A 24,593-nucleotide genomic window follows, 5' to 3' on the forward strand; every position below is an offset into this window, starting at 1 on the left:
CAGCATCACATCGCAGCATTTCACAGGCAGGAAAGTTTTTATTCTTTACTAAGTCAATGTACGGATATTGTGCCTATTCTTTCTGGCAAACAGACGCATAAAGATTCTCCTTCCTCAGAACAGATGTAATTTTGGGCTGTGGCATTCGGGTCAGCTATTTTATACAGGAGCCCTGGTGTATGTGTTGTCTTTATAAAACTTTTGTAACACAGGTGCCTATATATCTTTCCTGCCTGTTATCCCCCAGCACAAACACACATACATACACACACACTCCTCAGAGGCTCCAGAAGGAAGCTTTTCAACGCAATGCAAGCATTGATAAGTACATTTGATAGGATGTGGAATTGTAGGGTTCCATTGGAAACCGCTGGAGCTAGAGGATCCAACATGACTGTCACACTTTTGAATAAACCTACAAAAATGACTTTAGATTCTATGTAGCTTTCCGTATCTGATTTGGCAAAAACACTTTTTCCAATGATAAATAATTTGGTTCCTCATATTAATGAGGTAGAAAACAAAGTAAAGTCTTTGGAACTGGAATTCTCTAATTTAATTCTACTATAAACAAATACAATCTACTCAATAAACTCTTACTCAGGTACAATCTACATAATCTGTTTCTGTCTTGATTTATCAGCACTTTGATATAATATTAAAAATGCTACTAGAAGTGTTAATTTAAGGTTATTAAAATTTCCTCGAGTTCAGAATATATCAGCTAAAGAACTATTTAAGACATATTTAATAGAGATTTGATGCTGCTGGTTATATAGGCTTATTACTTGCCCAACCAGAAGCGGAACAGGCACGTGAACAATGGCGATCTTACTTTGTATTTACTGAAAGCTAGAGAAGTTAATGGATCACCAGGCGGTGTACGTAGGAGTTCCTGGGCAACAATAGTTGTAAAACTGGTTTTGAGCGCTGATAGAGATCTTTCTTTCAAACATTATTTCAGATCTAACGAGAAAGGGGCCAATATTTAGGGCTGATCCCTGAAGTCGGCACTGAGCCTGAATATTCAATGTCAGGCTGTTTCCGGTGACCGGCATTGAATATCTGGTCTATTTTCAGTCACTATAAACTTAGCCAACTAAGTCAAAATTCAGCACTGACTGGCTAAGTGTATAGCAGCCAAAGATAGACCAGTTATTTAGGCAGCCCAGTTTGGCTACTAAACATAGCCAGCTATGTGCAAGCTAAACATAGAAACAAGAAGGCAAATAAAGGCCAAATGGCCGATCCAGTCTGCCCATCCACAGTATCCACTATCTCCTCTCTAACCTAAGAGATCCCATGCTTTCTTGAATTCAGACCCAGTCTTTGTCTCCACTACCTCTACTGGAAGCCTATTCCACGCATCCACTACCCTTTCTGTAAAAAAGTATTTCCTTATATTACTCCTGAGCCTATCAACAACTTCATCCTACGCCCTCTCATTCGAGAACTTCCTTTCAAATGAAAGAGACTCAACTCTTGCACATTTACGCCACATAAGTATTTAAACGTCTCTATCATATCTCCCCTCTCTCACCTTTCCTCTAAAGGTTACATATTGAGATCTTTAAGTCTGGTCCCATACACCTTATGATGAAGACCACAGACTATTTTACTAGCTTTCCTCTGTACCAACTCCATTCTGTTTATATCTTTTTGAAGGTGCAGCCTCCAGAATTGGAACAGTCAAAGGCTTTGCTACAATCTAAATATATCACATCTAACATTCTCCCTCTATCCAATTTCTGATCACCCTGTCAAATAAATTTATCAGATTTGTTTGACAAGACCTGCCTCTAGTGAATTCATCTTGCCTTGGGACCTGTAATCCACTGGATTCCAGAAACTGCACTATTTTCTGTTTTAGAAGTCAGACTTACTGGCATATAATTCCCTACTTCTTCCTTACTTCCACTTTTGTGGAGAAGGACAACATCTACCCTTCTCCAATCCAACTCTAGAGAATCGTTGAAAAGGTAAGCCAATGGAGCTGCCAGAACTTCCCTAAGTTCCTTTGTTACCCTCAGATGTACACCATCCGGCACCATCGCTTTAGCCACCTTTAATTTAGCTAGCTCCTCATGAATACAATCCTCTGAAAATTGATCAGGGTCTAATACACCTCCATCCCTACTTGCACTTGTCTTTTGCGGTCCCACTGCCGGTTCTTCAGCTGTGAACACAGAATAGAAATATTTATTAAGCAATTCAGCCTTATCTTTATCAGCTTCTACATATTTCGCCCCTCCCCGCTCCCCTTTCACCTTTGAGTCTCACAATGCCATTTTTACACTTCTTATCACTAATATATCTTAAATAAAATGTCTTGTCCCCCCCCGTTTTAGCATGTCAGCTATTCTTCCATTTGTATCTTTGCTTTCCTAACTACTCGACCAGCCTCTCTTAACTTTACCCCAAATTTTAGCCTGTATTCCTCTTTCTATGATCGTTTGTAGTTTATTTAAGCTAACCTCTTTTTCCTTACCTTTTCAGCTATTTTTGAGAACCCAATCAGCCTTCTTTTCCTCTTACTTTTACTTACTTTCCTTACAAAATGGTTTGTTGCCCTTACAGTTTTGCCCACCGCTCTCCTACTTCTTCCAGATGTACCCATCTAGACAACAATTCCTTGATGTAATCACCCATCTGAAGGAAATTAGCTTTTTTAAAGTTTAGAACTTTTTACTTTTGAATGAGCCCTCTCTACACCTGTATTAATATTAAACCACACCAGGCAGTAACATGTAAGACTAACATCAGAAACACTTTCCCCATTTGTAACCACTAATTTTTTTCTCTTTTTTTTTTTTGGCCTTATTCACTCTTTGTTCTTAATTTACTCTTTGTAAACTTTTTGTAATCCGCTTTGAATCCAGTTGAAGATTTAGCGATATATAAGACACCATTAGCACTAAATTCAGTATGGCCCCATCCCACGTGGGTTCCATTACCATCTGCTGGAACAGTTCTCCTTGTAGAGAAAGCAGGATCTCCCTACATCTAGAAGACCCTGCAACAGGGATATCGCAATCAACATTTGGCATGTTAAAATCACCTATTAGTAATACTTCTCCTTTTACAGCTATATTTTGAATATCTACTTTTAAATCTCTGTCCACTTCTTCGGTCTGTGAAGGAGGCCTGCTTATCACATTTTCCATTCCCTCTTTCAGATTGACCCACTGTGCCTCTTCCTTACCCTGCAGATCCTGCAATTGTGTGGCCTTAATATGATCTTTAAGTTTCAAGTTTTTCAAGTTTTAAGTTTTATTAAAATTTTATATAATCACCTATCAAAAATTTCTAGGTAAAATACAAAAATAAAAATTATACAATTCAGCGAATGGCCACTAGGATGATCTCAGGACTCAAAGATCTCCCATATGAAGAGCGTCTGAACAGGCTACGCTTATATTCTCTCGAAGAGCGCAGAGAAAGGGGGGACATGATAGAAACATTCAAATTCATCATGGGCACACATTAAAACTCAAGGGGGGAAGATTTCATGGGATCACCAGGAAATTCTTCTTCACCGAAAGGGTGATTGATAGATGGAATGGTCTTCCACATCAGGTAGTTGAAGCGAGTACAACGCTCGACTTCAAAGGACAATGGGACCGTCAGGTGGGGTCGCTCCAGAGGAATACTTAGAAGAGGATTCGTGAGTGGGCAGACTTGATGGGCTGTCGGCCCATTTCTGCCGTCATACTCTATGTTTCTATGTTAAAACTTCATAGACATAATTCCACACTAACTAGACATACTGGAACACGAAGGGAAGAAGGGGTGGGCCTACATTCATTATAGGATAGAAAATCAATCAAGGTAAGAACATCTAGGTAAGAGTATTAAAAAAAAAATTTGTTATTGGATAAGGGCGTTTGGTAAAGTTGAGTTTATAATGCGAAAGCATCTTTCAACACAGTTTCCCTTTGAAGCGGTCAAGTACTTTTTCTTCCCTTAACATTTAACACCACTCCCCCTCCTTTTCTTCCTACCTAGTCTTTCCTCATCAGATGATAGCCAGATGTTAAGTATTAATAACAACTGTAACGCACTGAATATTAGCGCTATTTAAACAGCCAGGAGCTATGCTCCTTTGCATATCTACACGGACATTTTCCAAGTTTATTAACACTTGATATACTGCTCATTCTTCTCAGCAGTTTACAATTCCAATATAAAAAGATGGAAACACTTAGGACTGTTCTATAAATGGGCACATAAATGTGATTTCCTCCATTGACCCAGGTATAAAATAAGTACCTGTCTTGTTATGAACTGCCTGGAACTTCTGGTTGGGCAGTAATGTCCAGCTCTCTTGAAAGTAAACCGCCTAGAAGTCGCAAGATTGTGGCGGTATAGAAGAATAAAAGTTATTATTATTATTATTATATAATATGTAAACCTCTGTTAATTGTGACCCTAGAAAGGTGCTATATCAAGTCCCATCCCCCTTTCCCTTTCCTCCCTTTTCACACGGATCTGCCAGTTCTGCCCCGTTTCAGCACCTCGTCTCTGTTAAGAATGCTTTTCCATGCTGAACGTTCAACAGAGAAATAAGAGGCCTAACCTTAGAATTCCCCCTAAATTTGTGTAAAATTAACCTTCTACTCTCTCCTCCCTGTGTTTTGTTTTGGTTTTTTTTTCATATTTGTAGATATTAACATGCTGAACACAAATTTTATAACCTACAGTGATTCGTCTATCAAGGTTCTGCTGCCCTCCGTTGGCCAGTTGAGCATTAAAGATCTTACACAAGAGAAATAAATATGCACTACACTTCTCCCTCCGTATTCGTGGTTTCAGCAATCGTGGTTTCGATTATTTGCGGTTTTTAGCTTGCTGGCTCCTCCCTCCAAATTACATCAGCTTGCATAGAGAAGTCGCTGATTCCAAGCGTTTACAGAGAAAAATCGCAGATTCCCGGCACTTTCTTCACCATCTTTTGCCTCTCCTTCAAGAACAGGCCAGGTCTCCCACCATGTTATTTGTGCTTTCACCATATTCACGATGGTTTTTAATAGAAAACAGCAAATGACATATGAAAAAGTTATTTGCATTTTTTTTTTTTTGTATTCGCGGATCTGTTAATCCCCTATCACAGCGAATACGGAGGGAGACGTGTATAGCCAAAGAGGAATTCTGCAGATTTAGGAACATATTTACTCACTTGTACTAAGAGCTTGTGCCCAGTGCATGTGAACAGCTAAAGTTAATGCACGTTAAGTGAAGTGTTCCTGACCTGTTGGAAAGCCAGCCATGCAGCTCACATTTATTTACCGTATTTTCACTTATATACCGCGCACCCGTGTAAAACGCACACACGGGTATAGCGCGCGGGAAACTGTAATTTATGTAAATAAATTTTTATATACCGTGCACACCCCTATACCGCGCATGCCGCCCCGACTGTCCCGTCGCTGCCCGACTCTCCTTTAGCCCGCCCCGACTCTCCTCTGGCCAGCCCGACTCTCCTTTAGCCCGCCCCGACTCTCCTCTTCCCCTTGAAGTCCTGTCCCCACCCTGAAAGCCTGATGCCCCCCCCCCGACGTCTGATTCACCCCCCCACAGGACCGCTCACACCCCCACTCCGAAGGACCGCTCGCGCTCGCACACACACCCGCACCCCCACCCTAAAGGACCGCTCGCACCCCCACAGCCTCCCCACCCCCCCCCCATCATGTAGAAGCTGCCTACCGTCGTCCTGCTGCTTCCTCTGCCGGCGGTCCTGCCCCTTCTCTTAGCCCTGCATCTACGCTGCTTCCTCTTCCAGCGGTCCCACCCTTTCTCTGACGTCTGACTGCCGGAAGAGGAAACAGCGTAGACGCAGGGCTAAGAGAAGGGGCAGGACCGCCGGCAGAGGAAGCAGCAGGACGACGGTAGGCAGCTTCTACTTGAGGGGGGGGTGGTGAGGCTGTGGGGGTGGGGGTGCAGGTGCGTGTTCGAGCGCGAGCGGTCCTTCGGGGTAGGGGTGCGAGCGGTCCTGCGGGGTGAATCGGACGTCGGGGGGGGGGAACTATGTAAAAAAAAAAAAAGGGATAACGCGCTCACGAATATAACGCGCATGGTTATACTCTGTTTGTAAAATCATGTATAACGCGCGCGTTATATGCGTGAAAATACAGTACTTATTTTAGAATTTCTTTTAGAAATTTTTATTCCACGTTATTACTAAAAGTTCTAAGTGGAGCAGAATTAAAACAACAAAACCAAATCTTACACACAATAATTAAAACAAAACAATGCAACAACATTAAGACTGCCCCCAGAAACACTGGCTGCAGGGGGGCATACGTACACTGGATGATGTGTTATCAGACGGAAGGATGCTTGACTTTTCACAACTGCAACAAACATTTGGTATCGCAAAGTCTCAAGTATATAAGTGGTTGCAGTTGAAGCAGGCCAGTTAGAGGGGGGTTCCCTGACTGGCGAAACTTTAAAACGCAGTAAAGCTTGCCGGGTTTGTGCTTCCAGACAGATTTGCTGGGGCATCAGGCAGCCAAGTGTTATAAATTAATATCTGAATTTTTGAATAAAAAAACCCAAAACTAGTCTTAGAGACATTTGGAGCATTGAGACAAAGCAGCAGATTTCTGCTACTCAATGGCCACAAATTTGGACTTGGAGGATGAATTTGCACTTACTGTTGGTTTTAAAATGAATAAAGATATGGAAAAAAAAACCCAAAACCTCATTTCTTTTGCCTCTACACAGTGCAATACATTAACTATCCATGTACTGGCTATATGTGAGGACGCACAGCCGGCCAAACGGGCTCTACTGAACTGAAAGAATTGCTTTATAAAGGGCTGGACTGTTTTTGCATACTTAAATGGACTCTGGATTTAACGGACCGCGCCCTGGCGACTACAACTCCCAGTTTGCAATGCATCACCCTCTTCAGCGATGCTCTTCGTGTGACGCTAGTACAACGTTTGGGGGCTGAGCAGCCACTTCCCAGAGGAAAAGCTTCTGGTTGTAGCTTGCAACCACATAACCACCACCACTCATCCCCCTGGAGGGAGGAAGTTATTCACGGAGGGAGGGATATTTGGATTTCCAGACAATTGCGTTTAACGAACACCCCTCCCTCACCCCCCCCCCGAGCAGTCCGTTAAATCAAGGGTTTACTGTAATACTATACTATGGATGGAGATTAGAATTGAACTGGGTCAACCACTAACTAATGGCAACATGTACAGTGAGGAATCCACCCTAGAAACATAGAAAATGATGGCAGAAAAGGGCTATAGTCCACAAGTCTGCCCATTCCAAGTATCCGCCCCCCTGAATTCACTCCCCTAACGATCCCACGTGAGCATCCCATTTGCTCTTAAAATCCGTCACGCTGTTGGCCTCAATCACCTGCAGTGGGAGCCTGTTCCACTGATCCACCACTCTTTCGGTGAAGAAGTACTTTCTGGAGTCTCCATGAAACTTCCTTCCCCTGATTTTCAGCAGATGTCCTCTGGTGGTCGAGGGTCCCCTGAGACAGAAGATATCATCATCTGATTCGATGCGACCCGTGATGTACTTAAACATTTCAATCATGTCTCCCCTCTCTCTTCGTTCCTCAAGTGAGTATTGAAAGAGCTGTGGGGGGTTGAGCCTTCCTGTCTCAGACAACTAACCTAGTTAACATAAATTAAATGACCTCTTCCCAAACCATTAGGAGAGCAAACACCCAACATTCTACATTTGATTACTTCCAGCATGGACAGAGACAGAAAACTTAAAATGTGTCCTTTCATAGACAGAGACAGAAAATCTATCCTTTCATTACAAGTATAGCCGTAACTTCTTTAGTCTTTCTTCATACGTTAGGTCCTTTAGCCCCAAGACCATCCTGGTGGCCATTCGCTGAACCGACTCGATCCTCAGCACATCCTTACGGTAGTGTGGTCTCCAGAATTGAACTCAGTACTCCATTTGAGGCCTCACCATGGATCTGTACAGCGGCATAATGACTTCAGGTCTCCTGCTGACAAAACCTCTACGGATACAACCCATCATTTGTCTTGCCTTGGAGGCAGAGTACAGGAGTGGTCTGCCATTGCCTTTTCCTGTGCAATGTGCGGCTCCGCTATGTCGCTGCTGCCCAACATAGGGCCCCTTAGCCTACAGCACCTGGTATTCCTAGGTGGTCGCCCATCCAGGTACTAATCAGGCCTGACCCTGCTTAGCTTCCGATAATAAGAGTGGGTCTATTCAGGGTGACCTGGCCGAAGGCATACTATACTATATAAGTATAAGATACTCTTGAATCTAGGCACAAATATTTACACCAACTCTATGTATGGATAAATGCGCACATCAAAACATATGCATGTCTATATACTCTAGTATTTTTAAAGGAAAATAGGCATCTACTTTCCTGTATAGAACAGGCTCCAAATAAGCACCTAAACATAGTTGCCCCTTCAAAGAATTTCGCACCATGTGTTTAATGCAGCATCTGGTGAGCACTGGGTTAACTATTAAGACATACTCTTGCACTAGACTCTATACTGGGTGCCCAAATTTGGCTCACAAGCATGAGTAAACTAATCAGTCAATCGGGTGCTAGACAGCCAATTGCTGAGGTCAATTGGAGTTAATTAGCACTAATTTGGAGTTATGTGTGCATCTGCCTATGCACTTTTCTGTGTGCTTTTACTAAAGCATCAAATAAAGTTTTAAATTTATCTAGAGATTATTGCAATCTAATAAGACATTGGAAGTGCGTTCCATAGTGAAGGACCCTGTACTGGGAAAAAAAAAAATGATTGTCGAATAGGTTCATGAATAATTATTCAATAAGTGATTTAAGAACTTTATGCGCCCCCCAAAAAGTATCTTATTCTATAAAGTGGTGCACATATTCTATAGTGTGTTGATCTCAAAAGGGGGCTTGGCTAGAGGAGGTTCTGGGCGTTCCTAAAAGTTAGGCACACATTTATAGAATACGCCTGATCCGTGCACAACTTAGGCGCCCGAATTTAGGCCTGGCTTTTGTTGGCCTAAATGGGCGCATCTAAGGGCTCCTTTTACTAAAGTGCGCTGAAGGAATTAGCACACGCACAAAATTACCGCGCGGTACGCTTCTAGAATAACACCAGCTCAATGCTGGCGTTAAGGTCTAGCGCGTGGGGCAATTTAGCGCACGCTATTCCGCGCGTTATTGCCCTAACGCACCTTTGTAAAAGGAGTCCTAAATGTTAAGTCACATGGACGGGCACTATAAACTTCACCTAACTTCGGGGGCGTTTATAGAATCGCATTAAGCGCCATCCTTTTCAGTGCCGGTCTTTTAGGCATTATATATAGAATATGGCCCAATGAATATGCATGAAATAAATTTGCAAGACAGACTGTGCAAACGTATCTCGAGAATATTCATTGTGGATACCCTGAAAAGCTGACTGGCTGGGGTCCCACTGGACAGGTTTAGAAAATATTGCTATAAAAAGGTATGCGTAATGAACACGTGGATTAATTAGAGTAGCCATTAACTTACGGGTGCTCTGCCAGACTCTCATATCCTCCGAGACTCTCAGCCAAAACAAAAAGCTGCAAAAAAAAAAAAAAAATCCCAAAGAGAATTCAGATATTAAAGATATGTATCACCTTGAGAATGAGGCAAAGATGGGAATAAAACTAGGGTTTGTTACCCTATATTAGGCTCTGTTGTTTTTTCTAAGAGTTTTACCCATTCCATCTATATCAAAAGGCTTTTGAAAGCCCAAATCAAGAAGCTCATGACGTTCCTGATAATTGAATCAGACTGTAGTACAGTATACTATACGATACTGCACTAGGATGTAAATAGCAGTGGTTCTCAACCCAGTCCTCGGAGCATACTCAGCCAGTCAGGTTTTCAGAATATCCTTCATGATTATGCATGAGAAATTTTGCATGAACTGCCTCCAGTGTATTAAATCTCTCTCATGCATATTCAGTGAAGGAATCCTGAAAACCCAACTGGCTGGGTATGCCCTAGGTTGGGAACCACTGGATTAGAGTACAGTGTTCCCCTGCAAATTAGCGGTTTGTGAATCGCAGACTTGCTCATTCGCAGTCTGCTCCAACCGCCTCTTCCTGTAGTAAAGTCGGGCTACACCAATCAGGAGCTGCGTGTCAAAGCAGCTCCTGATTGGTGTAGCTCGACTTTACTACAGAAAGAGGCGGTCAGAGCAGACCATGAGTGATTTTCTTCACCCGCCGGCGCTCCAGTTGCCCTCTCCTGCCTCCCCTGCCTTTTAACAGGTGAAAAACCGCATTCATGGTTTTTCAAAATTCACGGGGATTCCTGGAACGGAACCCCCATGAATTTCAGGGGAGTACTGTAATCTCAACCTAGAAGGTGAATGTGGCCCAGGGCACAACTGTAGCGCAGGGAAATTTAGAGGCATTGTAAGCATGATGAAATGGCTCCATGCCTGTCCTCAGGAACTCCTAATCATCACATTTTCAGTCATTTCTTACTCATTTAGTGACCAGATATACTGTCATTCACTAGAGGAAGAAAAGAGGCCAATGTAAATATAGCAGAGAGGCACACTGAAGAGATACAGAAGGAAAATAAAGATTTCAGCTTCTCTCTATTCCCAAAGAAAGCCTAAAGGAAGCATATCAGAGAGCAGCAGCTGTCTCTTCTCTGGTTACTGCTCTAAACGTTACTATAGGTCAATGTAAACAACCAAGTTTACATCTAGGTAGAGTTACCAGATTTGTTTATGAAAAGAAAGAGGACATGTGTCCTCACCCCATTCCACCCCAAGTCTCACCCCCACACAAACCTTCTCTCTACCTCCCCGAATCCGGGCCATATCTGGAGGACCTACGAGCATGTGTGGATGTGATGTGATGTCACAAGCATGTGCGCAACATCATCGCGTCACATCTGCACATGCTCAGAGGCCCTCCAGAAACAGCCCCAAGCTCGGGGCCTTCCAAAACCCATGCAAACTGCTGGGTTTTGAAAATGCATCCAGGTACCCAGACAGTCCTCTAAAAAGAAGACATATCTGAGTTTTCCTGGACTTCTGATAACCCTACATCTAGGGCAGGGGTAGGGAACTCCAGTCCTCGAGAGCCCGTATTCCAGTCGGGTTTTCAAGATTTCCCCAAAGAATATGCATTGAAAGCAGTGCATGCAAATAGATCTCACGCGTATTCATTGGGGAAATCCTGAAAACCCAACTGGAATACAGCTTTCGAGGACCGGAGTTCCCTACCCCTGATCTAGGGTAACAGCTTTTGAGAAAGGGAATTCCACAAGGACACAGAAGACACTGCAGCAAGGGGCTTTTAGTTTGAGGGGTCTTTGGTTTAGTCATCTCTGTTCCTTTTTACTGTTTGATTTGTGCAGAGTTCTTTTCTCCTTTTCTCCACAATCAGGTAGGAGAGTATGGAAAGAGAAGAGATGACAGGGGAGCAAATACCCTCCCATCCAGCATCCCTCCCTTCATTTTAAAACCAGCTGCTCCAGGGGGGTCACCTTGGGCAAGGATGTCCTTCCCTTCTCCCCACCCAGTGCCGAAGTCCCCCTTCACCTGTAAAAATGCAAGGAGGACACCAGTGTGGCAGTGATTCTCTAACGCTGCCCACAGCCTCCTCAGCGCTGTTCCTCTGCTGTGGTCTGCTCAAGCAGAAACAGGAAGTTGCATCAGTAGGGGGGTGAACCGCAGCAAAGGAACAGGGCCAAGGATGCCACAGGCAGCACTAGAGAAATCGCTGCTGCACCAGCAACCTCCTTGCAATGTTATAGGAGAGGGGAGCTTCAGAACTGAGTGAGGAAAGGGGAAGGACATTCCAGCTCACAGAGGCCCCCCTGGATTTGTGAAGCCAAGGACAGCTGCTTTGTTTGCCTCCCACCCCCAACGCAACACCCACCCCGCTTTTCACCCAGACCTTTTTTTTGGAAATGATTTATTCAAGAAAAAAAGTCAAGCACATATACACCGGTACAGAATTTTCGCAGTAACACAGAAACTAAAATCATATGAAATGCAACACAGGCAAAACAGCGTGAGGCCAGGTTTTGGTTCTTTTAACCCAGACTTGACCAACAAGAAACTACCCCACAGCAAGTCCACCCCTTCTTCCCCCTCCCCCCCCCTCCGGGCCAACCCTCTCAACGGCTAACAGGAGGCATCAAAGGTACCTACCTCTATTCCTCCTTTAAATAAGATTTACTTTCTTGCCAATTTCCTTTAAATCTTTGGATAATTCCCAGGTAGACACTGTTCAGGCCCAAGAGAGGGTCGATATTCTACAGGATTTATCAACAATTTTGGAGGACTCTTTTCTCAACATAAGAACATAAGAACATAAGAAATGCCTCCGCTGGGTCAGACCTGAGGTCCATCGCGCCCAGCAGTCCGCTCACGCGGCGGCCCATTAGGTCGTCCTGGCATTAGGTCGTCCTGGCATTCCAGGTGTCCACCACACGTTGGGTAAAGAAGAACTTCCTAGCATTCGTTTTGAATCTGTCCCCTTTCAACTTTTCCGAATGTCCTCTTGTTTTTTTATGTTCTGAAAGTTTGAAGAATCTGTCCCTCTCTACTCTCTCTATGCCCTTCATGATCTTGTAAGTCTGTAAGTCTTGTAAGTCAAGTATCTGTTCGTGCTATACTTTTGGTGACTTTTGTCTTTGAACAAGATCTCAGTGCTGTTATGAGACTATGGGCTCCTTTTACTAAACTGCGATAGTGGTTTTAACGCTATAGCAGCTTAGTAAAAGGAGCCCCATATTTCCATAATTCCCAGATTTTATTTTGTGGTAAAAAAATTTGGATACATCTAGGTGTGACAAAAATAACTCAAGACAGAAGAAAGAAGTTTCTGGTGATGTGGGAAGAAACTGAAGGGTTTGGATGATTCATGTCTTTTGGCTTATCCATGTAAATGTATAATAACATACCTGGGTGTAAAATATGTTTTTTTTAATCCTGAGCATTTGAGGGCCTTCATTGATACTAAGAAATTTTCTTGAGGTCAAGTTCCATCTTAGAATGTATGATATAACTATTACTAGATAGAGTGTCTCAGTTTAATGCCTTTTCCTCTTTAATGAAGGTTTTTCCTTTTTCTTCATTTCTCTCCTTTTGAATTTGTCTGCCCCTCTCTCTTATTGTGGCCTAAGAAAGAGTAATATTTTTCTTCTTGTTAGCAAATCTTTTGTTTTTTTCTTTAGTATTATTTTCTCTGTTTTTTCCTATATAAGTTTGTAAGAGCTTGTTGTTATTCTTAAAATGTAATGAATAAATAAAAAAGAAAGAAAATTATTTAAAGGTCTAAGGGATTTTAATTTCAAAAATATGTCATACAACTTCTTTACGATGTGGCTTCAAAGATAAGGACAAGTCCTACAGTACTAAATATTTCATCTCTCTCCACAGAAATTTTAATCCCTTCAAAAATAAAAATAAAAAAGTCAGGAAATCATGGTGAATCAGAACCTGACAGGAAAAGGACCCGTGTTTTAACTGAATTCTGCTACTACTATGGCGCTGAAAGGCTATGTAGCACTGTATACAATGTTCCCCCGGTTGTTCGCAGTCGACGGTTCACGGTCCCAGTCATTCACGGTATTTTCTGACCGTGAACCTTCGGCAAGGAGAGGGCAGCGGGAGAGGCAGGAGAGAGCAGCCGAAGCACCGGCAAGTGCAGGAAATCACTCGCTATATGCTCCGACCGCCTCTTCCTGCACTAAGTCGAGCCTTACCAATCAGGAGCTGCGCTGGCGCTCCGGTTGCTCTCTTCTGCCTCTCCCGCTGCCCTCTCCAGTCTCCCCCATGAAAAACCACATTCACGGTTTTTCAAGATTTGCGGGGGTTCCTGGAACGGAATCCCCACGAATATCGGGGGAGTACTGTATATAACATGTGAACATAAGAACATAAGCAATGCCTCCGCTGGGTCAGACCTGAGGTCCATCGTGCCCAGCAGTTCGCTCATGCGGCGGCCCAACAGGTCCAGGACCTGTGCAGTAATAAGAACATAAGAACATAAGAAATGCCTCCGCTGGGTCAGACCCAAGGTCCATCGCGCCCAGCAGTCCGCTCACGCGGCGGCCCAACAGGTCCAGGACCTGTGCAGTAAATTTCTATCTATACCCCTCTATCCCCTTTTCCAGCAGGAAATTGTCCAATCCTTTCTTAAACCCCAGTACCGTACTCAGACCTATTACGTCGTCTGGAAGCGCATTCCAGGTGTCCACCACACGTTGGGTAAAGAAGAACTTCCTAGCATTCATTTTGAATCTGTCCCCTTTCAACTTTTCCTAGTGCCCTCTTGTTCTTTTATTTTGTGAAAGTTTGAAGAATCTGTCCCTCTCCACTCTCTCTATGCCCTTAATGATCTTGTAAGTCTCTATCATATCCCCTCTTAATCTTCTCTTTTCTAGGGAAAAGAGTCCCAGTTTTTCCAATCTCTCAGCGTATGAAAGGCTTTCCATACCTTTTATCAGACGTGTCGCTCTCCTCTGAACCCTCTCGAGTAACGCCATATCCTTCTTAAGGTACGGCGACCAATATTGGACGCAGTACTCCAGATGCGGGCGCACCTTCGCCCGATACAACGGCAGGATAACTTCTTTCGTTCTGGTTGTAATACCTTTCTTGATTATACCTAGCATTCTATTCGCTTTCTTAGCGGCCGCTGCGCACTGTGCCGTCAGCTTCATTGTCATGTCCACCATCACCCCCAAGTCCCTTTCTTGGGTACTCTCATTCAATAATATCCCTCCCATCGTATAGTTGTACCTCAAGTTTCTGATTCCCACATGTAATACTTTACATTTCTTAACGCTGAACTTCATCTGCCATCTCGTCGCCCATTCCCCTAGTTTGTTCAAGTCCCTTTGCAATTCTTTGCAGTCCTCTTTAGTCCGAGCTCCATTAAACAGTTTGGTGTCGTCCGCAAATTTTATTATCTCACATTTCGCCCCTGTTTCTAGATCATTTATGAAGATATTAAATAGCAGCGGCCCCAGCACCGAGCCCTGCGGGACACCACTCGTGACCTTCCTCCAGTCTGAGTAGTGGCCCTTCACTCCTACCCTCTGTTTCCTACCCTCCAACCAGTTTCTGATCCATCTATGTACGTCTCTTTCCACCCCATGGTTCTTCAGTTTCCGGAGTAGACGTTCATGGGGCACCTTGTCAAAGGCTTTTTGGAAATCTAGATATATGATGTCTATGGAGTCTCCTTTGTCCATCCGTTTGTTAATCCCTTCGAAGAAGTGCAATAAGTTCGTTAGGCATGATCTCCCCTTGCAGAAACCATGTTGGCTGGTTATCAGAAGTTTGTTTCTTTCAAAATGTTCATCGATGTTTTCTTTTATCAGTGCTTCCGCCATTTTCCCCGGAACAGGGAAAAAGTTAAGTTTCCAGTATAATGAGGGGGGTTACAACCCCCCAAACCCCCCACAACGCCAGCGCAATCTCTATTAAGTAAAGTGGGGGGGGGGTTCCCCACCAACACCCCCTGTCGGAGCCCTTTAAAATACAGTTTTTCTTCGGCGCGATTAAGTCCTGCACTCAGTTGTCTGCACTCGGTTGTCGGCGCGCCTTTGTCCTCGCGCGCTTGAGACTATGAACCAATATGTTTCATCTTTACTTACACCATATGATGTCTAATAAAGGGGTCCTTTTCTTAAAGTGCGCTAAATGCTAAAATATCCATTATATTCCTATGGGCATCAGCATTTAGTGTTTGCTAATCTTTAGTGCGCACTAAATTGATTAGCACACCTTAGTAAAAGGACCACAAAATGTATTATTGCAAATTGTGTTGACACTGTAATGTAGCATACTATGCCATTACCTTTTATCATTACCTTTTATTGTTATTTGAATATTTTCAGTGCTGCAATTGTTTATTGCCTATGTTTGACTTACTCTTGCTGTACACCGCCTTGAGTAAATTCCTTCAAAAATGCAGTAAATAAATCACAATAAATAAATAAATCAGAAAAAGAATGGGCCATGGTAGAGCAAAGTGGTATAAATCAGAGAGAGAAAGAGGAAACAGGATGAGAAGATGATGAGAACAGATGAAGAAAAGATAAAGCGTATGCTCCAATGCCTCCTTAACAGGAGGAGGAGCTTAAATGGACCAATGGAAATTGTGGATGGGATCTGATATACCACCAGTCTGTGGTTACAATCAAAGCAGTTTATATTTTATATACAGGTACTTAGTTTGTACCCAGGGCAATGAAGGGTTAAGTGACTTGCCCAGAGTCACAAGTTGCTGCAGTGGGAATCGAAAATGGACAGAAGAAATCTCAGCTAGAGGATAAAGAGGGTGGGGAAGGCCAAGAACATGAGAACAAAGGAAGGACAAGCCGGACTTCCTTTAACAAATGTAGTTTAGAGTTTGATGCAAGAGAGAATAAATGCAGTTACCTTTAGGGATTTGAGAAATATCTGTGCATGTTCGAGATTGCCCTTAATGTAAAAGCTGATCATGCCAGAGCAACCACTGCACTGTCGCTTCATCAGCTCATGCTGAGGATGTGAAGGCAAACCTGCAATTCATTCAAAAATCACAGGAAAAAATCAAACTAGCACCTTGGGCAACAAATTGCATTAACACAAAGATATTCTGTGCGGGTGTCATCACAAGGAGGAACTCATGCACAATAGCACCTTTGTGTAATCTTCATGATGATGCAGTTGAAAATAGGGTTACCATATGGCTCCAGAAAAAGGAGGATAGATTGACATCCAGGTTTTACTTCCATTGCTTTCAATGGAAGTAAAATCCGGATGTCTCAATCCGTCTTCCTTTTTCTGGAGCCTTATGGTAACCCTAGTTGTAAAGGTATCATGCACAAAGGATGTGGTTCTCTTTTAAATGACTTCCTTGGGGAGGCTAGGGATGCTCGAGGGAAATGGAAGGGGAGGAGAGGAGGCTTTATTTGAAAATTTGGGGGCCCTACTTAACGCAGCTACATCCTAGAGGGCATAGTAATTTGCTTAATGAGTTATGACGGGATTTGTGGGTGACCTAGGGATCCTTGTTCACTAGTTTGCCACAGGAGGAGGAGGATGTATTAGAGGAAGGAGGGAATCGAAGGGTAGGGGATGGGGTTCAAAGGTATTTACTTGCTGCAATGTTCTGGTTACCAGGTGCTGTTCTTCACCAGTACTTGTGTATCTCAGAATTAGCTTGGTGAAAGGGGTGGGGGGAGGTTTCACGCTTACTGTAAAACACTTTGAATGACAAGGGTTGCATTGTTTTGCACTGTTCTTGTGGAATTGTATGTTGTCATCAATAAAAAACATTTAAACATGAATGACTTCCTTGAAGCTTCCAGTACATGCATAAAAGCCAAGTGAAAAACTAGACAGGAGGCTTCTCATCTGAGCCATAAGCACTCACCAGGATAAAGGACTGTTTCAACTCGTGGATCTGATTCAAGAAACTGAGCTACAGCCATTGCATTTTGGAAATGCTGCTTCATTCTGAGACCCAACGTCTTCAACCCCCGATTACAAAGGAAACAGTCAAAGGGCGACGGTATGGCTCCAAGAGCTGCCAAAAATGTGAAGAAAGTAAGGTATTGCATTAAACAGAAAGGGCTGCCAAAACCAACTTTGATTAGGAGGTGAAATGTTAAGTATTGCCCCCTTCCTTTTCTGAAAATACTGGAACAATTGTTATCGACTGATAGATATACAGGCAGTCTCCGGTTTAAGAACGCTCGACTCGTACTTAAAAACTGGGGTACTGCCTCTCCCTTCCTGTGTCAATGTGTCCCTTCTTCCTCCCTTCCTGTCCCAACGCAACCCTCCTCTTCCCTTCTGTGTCCCAATATGCCCCTCGTCATTCCACATCCCAAATTTGTGCCTCCCAAGGGTGTTTACCTCCTCTGACCGGCTCCATCCTCCCAGCTGCACTTCTCTTGGCAAAGCTGCGAGTGGTGGCTTCTGCACGCGATCCGCTAGGCTTTTTGAAGCCATGATCAGCGGCTTATGCATGCGGTTCAGTGGACCGTGTGCAGAAGCCACCGCTTACGGCTTTGAAAAGAAAAGTGCAGCTGGGAGGAGGGAGCTGGCCAAAGGAGGTAAACAACACCTGAGAGAGGCACAAATTTGGGATGCAGAATGGAAGGGGACGAGGGGCACACTAGGACATGGAAGGGAAGAGGAGGGTAGCGTTGGGACAGGAAGGGAGGAAGAGGTACTGCATTGGCATAGGAAGGGAGAAGCAGGGTCACGTTGGGACACAGAAGGAAGGGAGGGGGCACAAACTTTGGATAAAGGATGGAAGAAAAGAGGGAGGGAACATGAACACGGGACATAGAATGAAGTGAGGGAGGGGAGCATGAACTTGGGACATAGGATGGAAGAATGGAGGAAGTGAGGGAAAGAGATGCTGAGGTGGGGAGGGAATAGAAAGGGAGAATTGTTGGGCATGGATGTCTGAGTGGGAGGGAAAGAGATATGGGGCACATGGGGAAATGAAGAAAGCAGGTGAATTGTTGGGCATAGGGAGGGAGAGAGACATATTGGACATGGTGGTGGGAGAGGTGTGCGGTATAGATGCATGGGGAAGAGAGATGAGGGAGAAATGTTGGATGTGGTGATGGAGAGGGAACAGTGGGACTGATGAAGAACAAAAGTAAGTGTAAACCTCCTATCTTTTCTTTCTATTTAAACTACAGTACTTTATTTTAAGGACTGTTTCTTTAATGTTTAATTTTCTAGAATGTGTACTGTACAGGATCCGAGTTACATACAAATTCAACTTAAGAACAGTTTAAAAAAATGGAACTCGTTCTTAACCCGGGGACTGCCTGTACATCTTCTTCAATTATAAACCAGGTGAGAGAGGTAGTCAGAGGTGGGGCGAAGGGGGAGCAGTTGCTCCCCTAAACAGATTTTTAAACATAATAGTGCCAATGTGCCAGAGATGGTCCCCATTCTACTAACCTTTCCTGCCATCTGCTGCCTCCTGGAATCTGAGGTGGCCTGGAGGGACAGTGAGCTGTGCTTTCCTTCCTCTCACAGCTGTCTCCCCATGACTGAAACAAAATGAAGCCATGTGTGGGACCATAGCCCTATGCGCGCGACCCCCATGATGTAACATCCTGGGCGAGAGGGGATGGAGGAGGAAAACCGGCAAAGCCGGCAGTGGCACACACAGAGCTATGGCCCTGCACCTGGCTTAATTTTGTTTCAGTCATGTCAGGATGACAGCCATGCGAGCCAGTGAGTGAGTGAGAGGAAGGGAAGCTCACTGTTCCTCCAAGGCACCAGATTTCAGAAGTTGCATTTAAGAAATTCAGAAAAAATTGGAAGCTTACCTAGTTGGTGCAATGCTCAGAACTTCACCAAACCTGGTCTAAAACTTGCTAAAGACATCCAAAAACATGATAAAAATCAAATAAATATTTTAAACCAACTATAATTTTTTTTTTTTTTTAAACCCTTTTAAAAAGAAAGGTACCCACACCCGGTTCCTCAATCTGAGTGTGCTGGCAATAAAAATCAAACAAACCTCAGGCAACAGCCTACCTTAAAAACATTATATAATTTGCATATCACTTAAAAAAAACCTGAAGGATACGTCAAAAAAGCAATTAAAGCTTGCAAGACCTTAAAAATGCCATGAAGAAAAAACTGAAATAAAAAATAAAACAGAATGAACACTGTGTTCACAGAGGTCTGATTAGCCAAGCAACAATACAAATCTTCTTCCTTCATAGTAAAAACCAGAAGAAACACATCAGAACATACTCCTGATTTTTACCACAAAAGAAGATTTGCATAGGTGCTTGGGGGATAATCAGACCTCTGTGATCACAGTGTTCTTTGTACTTTCTTTTATAATTCAGGTTTTTTTCTTCTAGGCATTAGGGAAAGGCATTCTGAGATATTTTTAAGGTCTGGCAAGCTTTGCTTTGCTTTTTTTTTTTTTATCCTTCAGGTTTTTTTAATTGCCATGCAAATTATCTAATGTTTTATGGTAGGTTGTTGCAGTTGGTGTGATTTGTACTGTCAACACACCCAAGCTGAGGAACCAGTGACTACCTTTCTTTTTAAAAGTTATTTGTTTATAATAATTGGTTTTAAGTATTTATTTGCCTTTTATCATGTTTTCTTAAATCTCTTTAGCAGTTTTAGACCAGCTTTGGTGATGTTCTGCACATTGCACCTACCTATGGTTACCATACATCTGGATTTACCTGGACATGTCCTCTTTTTAGAGGACTGTTTGGGTACGTGGACGTTTTTCTAAAACCCAGCAGTTTGTCAAGGTTTTAGACTCTTTCCGAGTCCAACCTAAATTTTTGTTTACTGTTTATTCAGGTCTTTGATTGAACGCTTTTTCGAAACTACAAAGCGTTGAACAAAATTTAAAATTAACATTTAAACAAAAATTTTAACAAATAAAACATACATTTCTATAATGAAAACATCTATTATTGATTAAACAATAAAAAACTACAAGACTGACAACAAATACGTACTAGGTAAAACGGACTGAAAAGCCCCTGGAGACGAATAGGAAGAGAGGGAGAAATACAATCGATATAGAAAATGTGAGAAACATTTTAAGGTAAACACAAAAGGGAATTGGGAAAATAAATGTAAGAAACAAGAATAGGTTAATAACTTAACACAGTTGATCAATTAAAAGCATCTTTAAAAAGAAAGCACTTTAAATTGCTTTTAAAATTTTTAAAGTTTTTTTCCATTTTTAAGTGTAAAGGAAGAGTATTCCAAATCATAGGGGCTGTCACAGAAAGATTGAGGTACGACATGTACCAATTATTTTTAAAGATGGAATGTTAAGATTATATTGAGAAATAGATCTTAAAGCTCTCAGGGGGTCTTATGGGATCAAAAGTCTGTCTATAAATGCTGGTGTATTGGTCTGTAAAGTTTTAAATGTCAGAAGGGCGATTTTATAAGTTTACCTTTGAGCAGGCAATGGGGGGGGGTCACCCAAGGGTGGAAGCCACATCAATTGCGGTCCCACCACAGGTACCGGTGATCTGAGGGTGAGAGCTCTTGTTGCAAGCCACTGGAGACTTGTTTGGTGCTGGTTGGAGGCAGCAGGAAAGGTCCCGGCTCTGCCAGAGCTCAGGGCCGCACCTGGAGGGTATCTGCACATGACATCGCATCCACGCATGCTCGGAGGTTTCATCTTTACCATTCTTACCAAAAATTAATCAAAGGTTGGTTTATGATCAGCTTGTAGAATTTTTATCTGTTAATGAGTTTTTGGATATCAATCAATTTGGATTTACACAGGCAATTGCATAACCCTGAACATTACTGTTGTCATTAATGGACAACATTATCAGAACAAAGTTTTGACAAGGGTAGGAGATTCTTACTGGTTGTGCTAGATATTTCTGCTGCATTCAATATTATTAATCACAATAGTCTTGTGAACGGATTGTATATTAGGTGAACAGTTCTGAAGTGGTTTACCTCCTTTTTATCTGAGCAAAGATTTCAAGTGCTCCATGATAACTGAATTTGGGGAAGTAGAGTGCGGTACAGGGATCCCACAGGGTTATTGTTTATTTCCTGTTTTAATCAAAATCTTCCTTTTACCATTGTGCAAACTACTGGAGTTGTTTGGACCTGCAATATCGGCTGTATGCAGATGGTATTCAGTTCTTAATACCTGTTATGGATTCTATGGATCCAAGCTTATGCTTACAATTAGTACATGACTGAATGCATGGGAACTGTTTGAAATGAAATGTCTCTAAAACCAAAGTGATGATGTTATCACAGTGTCCCACAAACTTTTCTGGCCGGCGGCACGCTAAATGCAGTGCCCCAGTCGGAAGGCACCCGGAAGTCAATGCGATAATGTCATGTGCATGTATGACATCATTGTGTCAACGCCCGCGCATGCGCAGAGGCCCGTTTTGCCGTGACCCCGCCGTTACAGGGATCCGGGAGGTGCAGGGAAAAGAGGAGAGATGCTGGCCAAGAGAGTCGTCCACGCCGGCTGATTTCCTGCAGGACGTGCTTCTCGCTACGAGAGGTACATCCTGTAGGCAGGCAGCCGGCATGGACGACTCTCCTCCTCGCCAGTATGTTGTGGCACACCAGAAAACTCAGGAGGTACACTGGTGTGAAGCGGCACACAGTTTGCGATAAACTGTGTTATCAGGTCATGCATATTCTCACACCTCTGTAGAGATTAAATTTGGGAATATAATGATTCCCATAATACATAAACTATGCAGTTTATGGGCATTGTTAGATATGAAGTTGTGTACGAGAGAACAGGGGGAGTGTTTTTTGAAGGGTGAAAGTTAATGGCGTGTGTATGAGAGAATATAATCAAGCAGGTGTTCTACAGGTTAAGATTAACTACGCATCTAAGAGACTACCTTTAGTTGAGAACTTTAGATTGGTAATTCAGAGTTTAATTCTCCCCCGTTTTGATTGTTGCAACATCCTACTAATAGGGATCCTAAGAATATGATTAAAGCATTGCAAGTGGCACAGAATGCAGCAGCAAGGGTAGTGAGGGGCTGTTCACAGCGGCACAGTAAGGGGGGGGTGCGGGGGCAGTCCACCCTGGGCACGATCTTCCTCAGGGCGCCGCCACCTCTATCGCTCCTCCCCTCTGCCTCTCCCCCACTCCTCCCCCTCCAATGCACACATGCCCCTTCCGGGAGGAAGTGACATCAGAGAGAGCGCCAAAGCCGATGCGGGCAGCACGTTTGTCGCTGCTCATGCCAATGTTAAAAAGGTATGGAGAAGGGGAGTGTATGTGGCGGGGGGGGAAGAGGGCAGGAGAGGGGCGCCACCTCCCTGGAACCTGTGTGGCCACTGCTACCAATTTTACTGATCAATCAATCACAACAGTGGATTCAGAGCTATTGGATATGCCATCGTTGTGAATGGTCCATCTGGAGGAGTATCAAGTCTCAACTTTTTTTATATATGGCCGAAAATTATGAACACGGTGCCCCTTTATATAAAAGACGAGGGCAGAACTTAAATGCATTTAAAAAGAGAGTTTTAAAACTTTACTCTTCCAGCAGACCATTACTTAGACTCGATTGGGAAATTACATTATTCTGAAAATAAAAATGCTAAAGAATTTGACTGTGTAGGTTGATAGTTTGTTTTTCTTGGGGGGGGAGGGGGGTTTCGGGGCTGAAGGGTAATGGTACGTTGATTTTTTTTTTGTTCTATCTTATTAATATGTATCATTGCTTTCAGATTATGCATGTATTAATTAAGAACTGCTTAGAAATTTTGGATTTTCCGTTACAAACGAATTAAAATCAAATCAAATGCGCAGATCGACCAGGCAGTTTACGCACGCAGGTTATAGAATATTAACATTTATGCACCCGACTGCCTACCTTTAGGGCTCCTTTTATGAAGCCGCGGTAGCGGTTTAACGCGCGTAACAGCACACGCTAAACTGCCGGCAGCGCTGGCCGCTACTGCCTCCTCTTGAGCAGGCGGTAGTTTTTTGGCTAGCGCGGGGGTTAGCGCGTGATTAAAAGTCGCGTGCATTAAAGCCGCTACCGTGGCTTCGTAAAAGGAGCCCTTAGACAGGAGCATTTTTTTACCAGGCATTTGGCGAGCGTGTTTATACCTAAAGTTAGGCATGTAAATACAGACTTATGCTAGGATTCCAAACATTGGTTACACGCACAAATGCTGTTATAGAATCTGTGTTTAGCACGCATCATCCTGCTGCTGAATTTTAGGCAATCTTTTGAGAATTATCCCCTAAAAGTATCAGTCCCAATGACTATTAAGCTCATACTTCCTAACATGGCCAAGCACCGCTCAAGGGAACTCAGCGAAAGAAGATGTACGACGGCCTCCTAGCGACGCAGGCAGCGAAACTGGACCCCCTATATCTCCAACTTGTTGTCAACTACAAATGACTTTAAATCATTCCGAAAAGAAATCAAAACCCTACTATTCAAAAAAACTATACAACCTCCCCACCGACCCTAACAAGTAACCAACCCTAAACTCTTCTTCCCTACTAGTATTCCTTAATTCCCCTCCCTTCCCCATCCTCTCCCCTCTGCCTCTTCTATTAAAACTTCCCTAAACTATAATCCCCCTGCATCTACTATGTAAGCATCCCCTAAATTGTAATTCCCTGCATCTACTGTGTAAGCGTCCCCCAAATTGTAACTTCCTGGAAAAGCCCAGCTATCTTATACTATAACCCGCTTAGAACTGCAAGGTACAGGCGGAATATAAATCACTAATGTAATGTAATGTAATATTTGCATAGGAATAAGCAGCTATAGCCAAGGTTACTGGCTGGCGACAGCCGATTTAGCAGGAACAAGATTAACACTTACAGTTTTGCAAAAACTTGAGCCTTTCATATAATTTATCACAGTTTACGGATATCAGTCCCATTACAACGTCAGTGTGCCCTAGGAGAAAAAGGAAGAAAGGCCTTCAGTAATTTATTTAATCTACTCCATGAATTAAGTCTTCAGACCTTTTTTTTTTTTTAAGCTTAAATGTAGCAGTTTCTCTTCCTCTGACATTATTTGCTCTTCCCTCTGAAGCTTCCTGTATTCCCCTTTAATTTTTTAACCAGATGTGGGGCTAACCTCACACTTC

The 24,593-nt window shown here is 43.1% G+C and overlaps 1 protein-coding gene across 1 annotated transcript in view; it reads right to left on the reverse strand.

The window, feature by feature from the left end:
• The window catches only part of CTH (cystathionine gamma-lyase), a 60,874-nt gene that overhangs the window by 11,309 nt on the left and 24,972 nt on the right, over nucleotides 1-24,593 (reverse strand). Inside the window, exons 7-10 of the mRNA XM_033917229.1 lie at nucleotides 24,323-24,400; nucleotides 17,383-17,535; nucleotides 16,404-16,525; nucleotides 9,506-9,558 (exon numbers count right to left, since the gene is read on the reverse strand). Coding sequence (XP_033773120.1) covers nucleotides 9,506-9,558; nucleotides 16,404-16,525; nucleotides 17,383-17,535; nucleotides 24,323-24,400 — 406 coding nt within the window. The remainder of the gene's footprint in view (nucleotides 1-9,505; nucleotides 9,559-16,403; nucleotides 16,526-17,382; nucleotides 17,536-24,322; nucleotides 24,401-24,593) is intronic.

This window comes from Geotrypetes seraphini, chromosome 12 (genome assembly GCF_902459505.1).
Source record: "Geotrypetes seraphini chromosome 12, aGeoSer1.1, whole genome shotgun sequence".
In the NCBI taxonomy this organism is placed as follows: domain Eukaryota; kingdom Metazoa; phylum Chordata; class Amphibia; order Gymnophiona; family Dermophiidae; genus Geotrypetes; species Geotrypetes seraphini.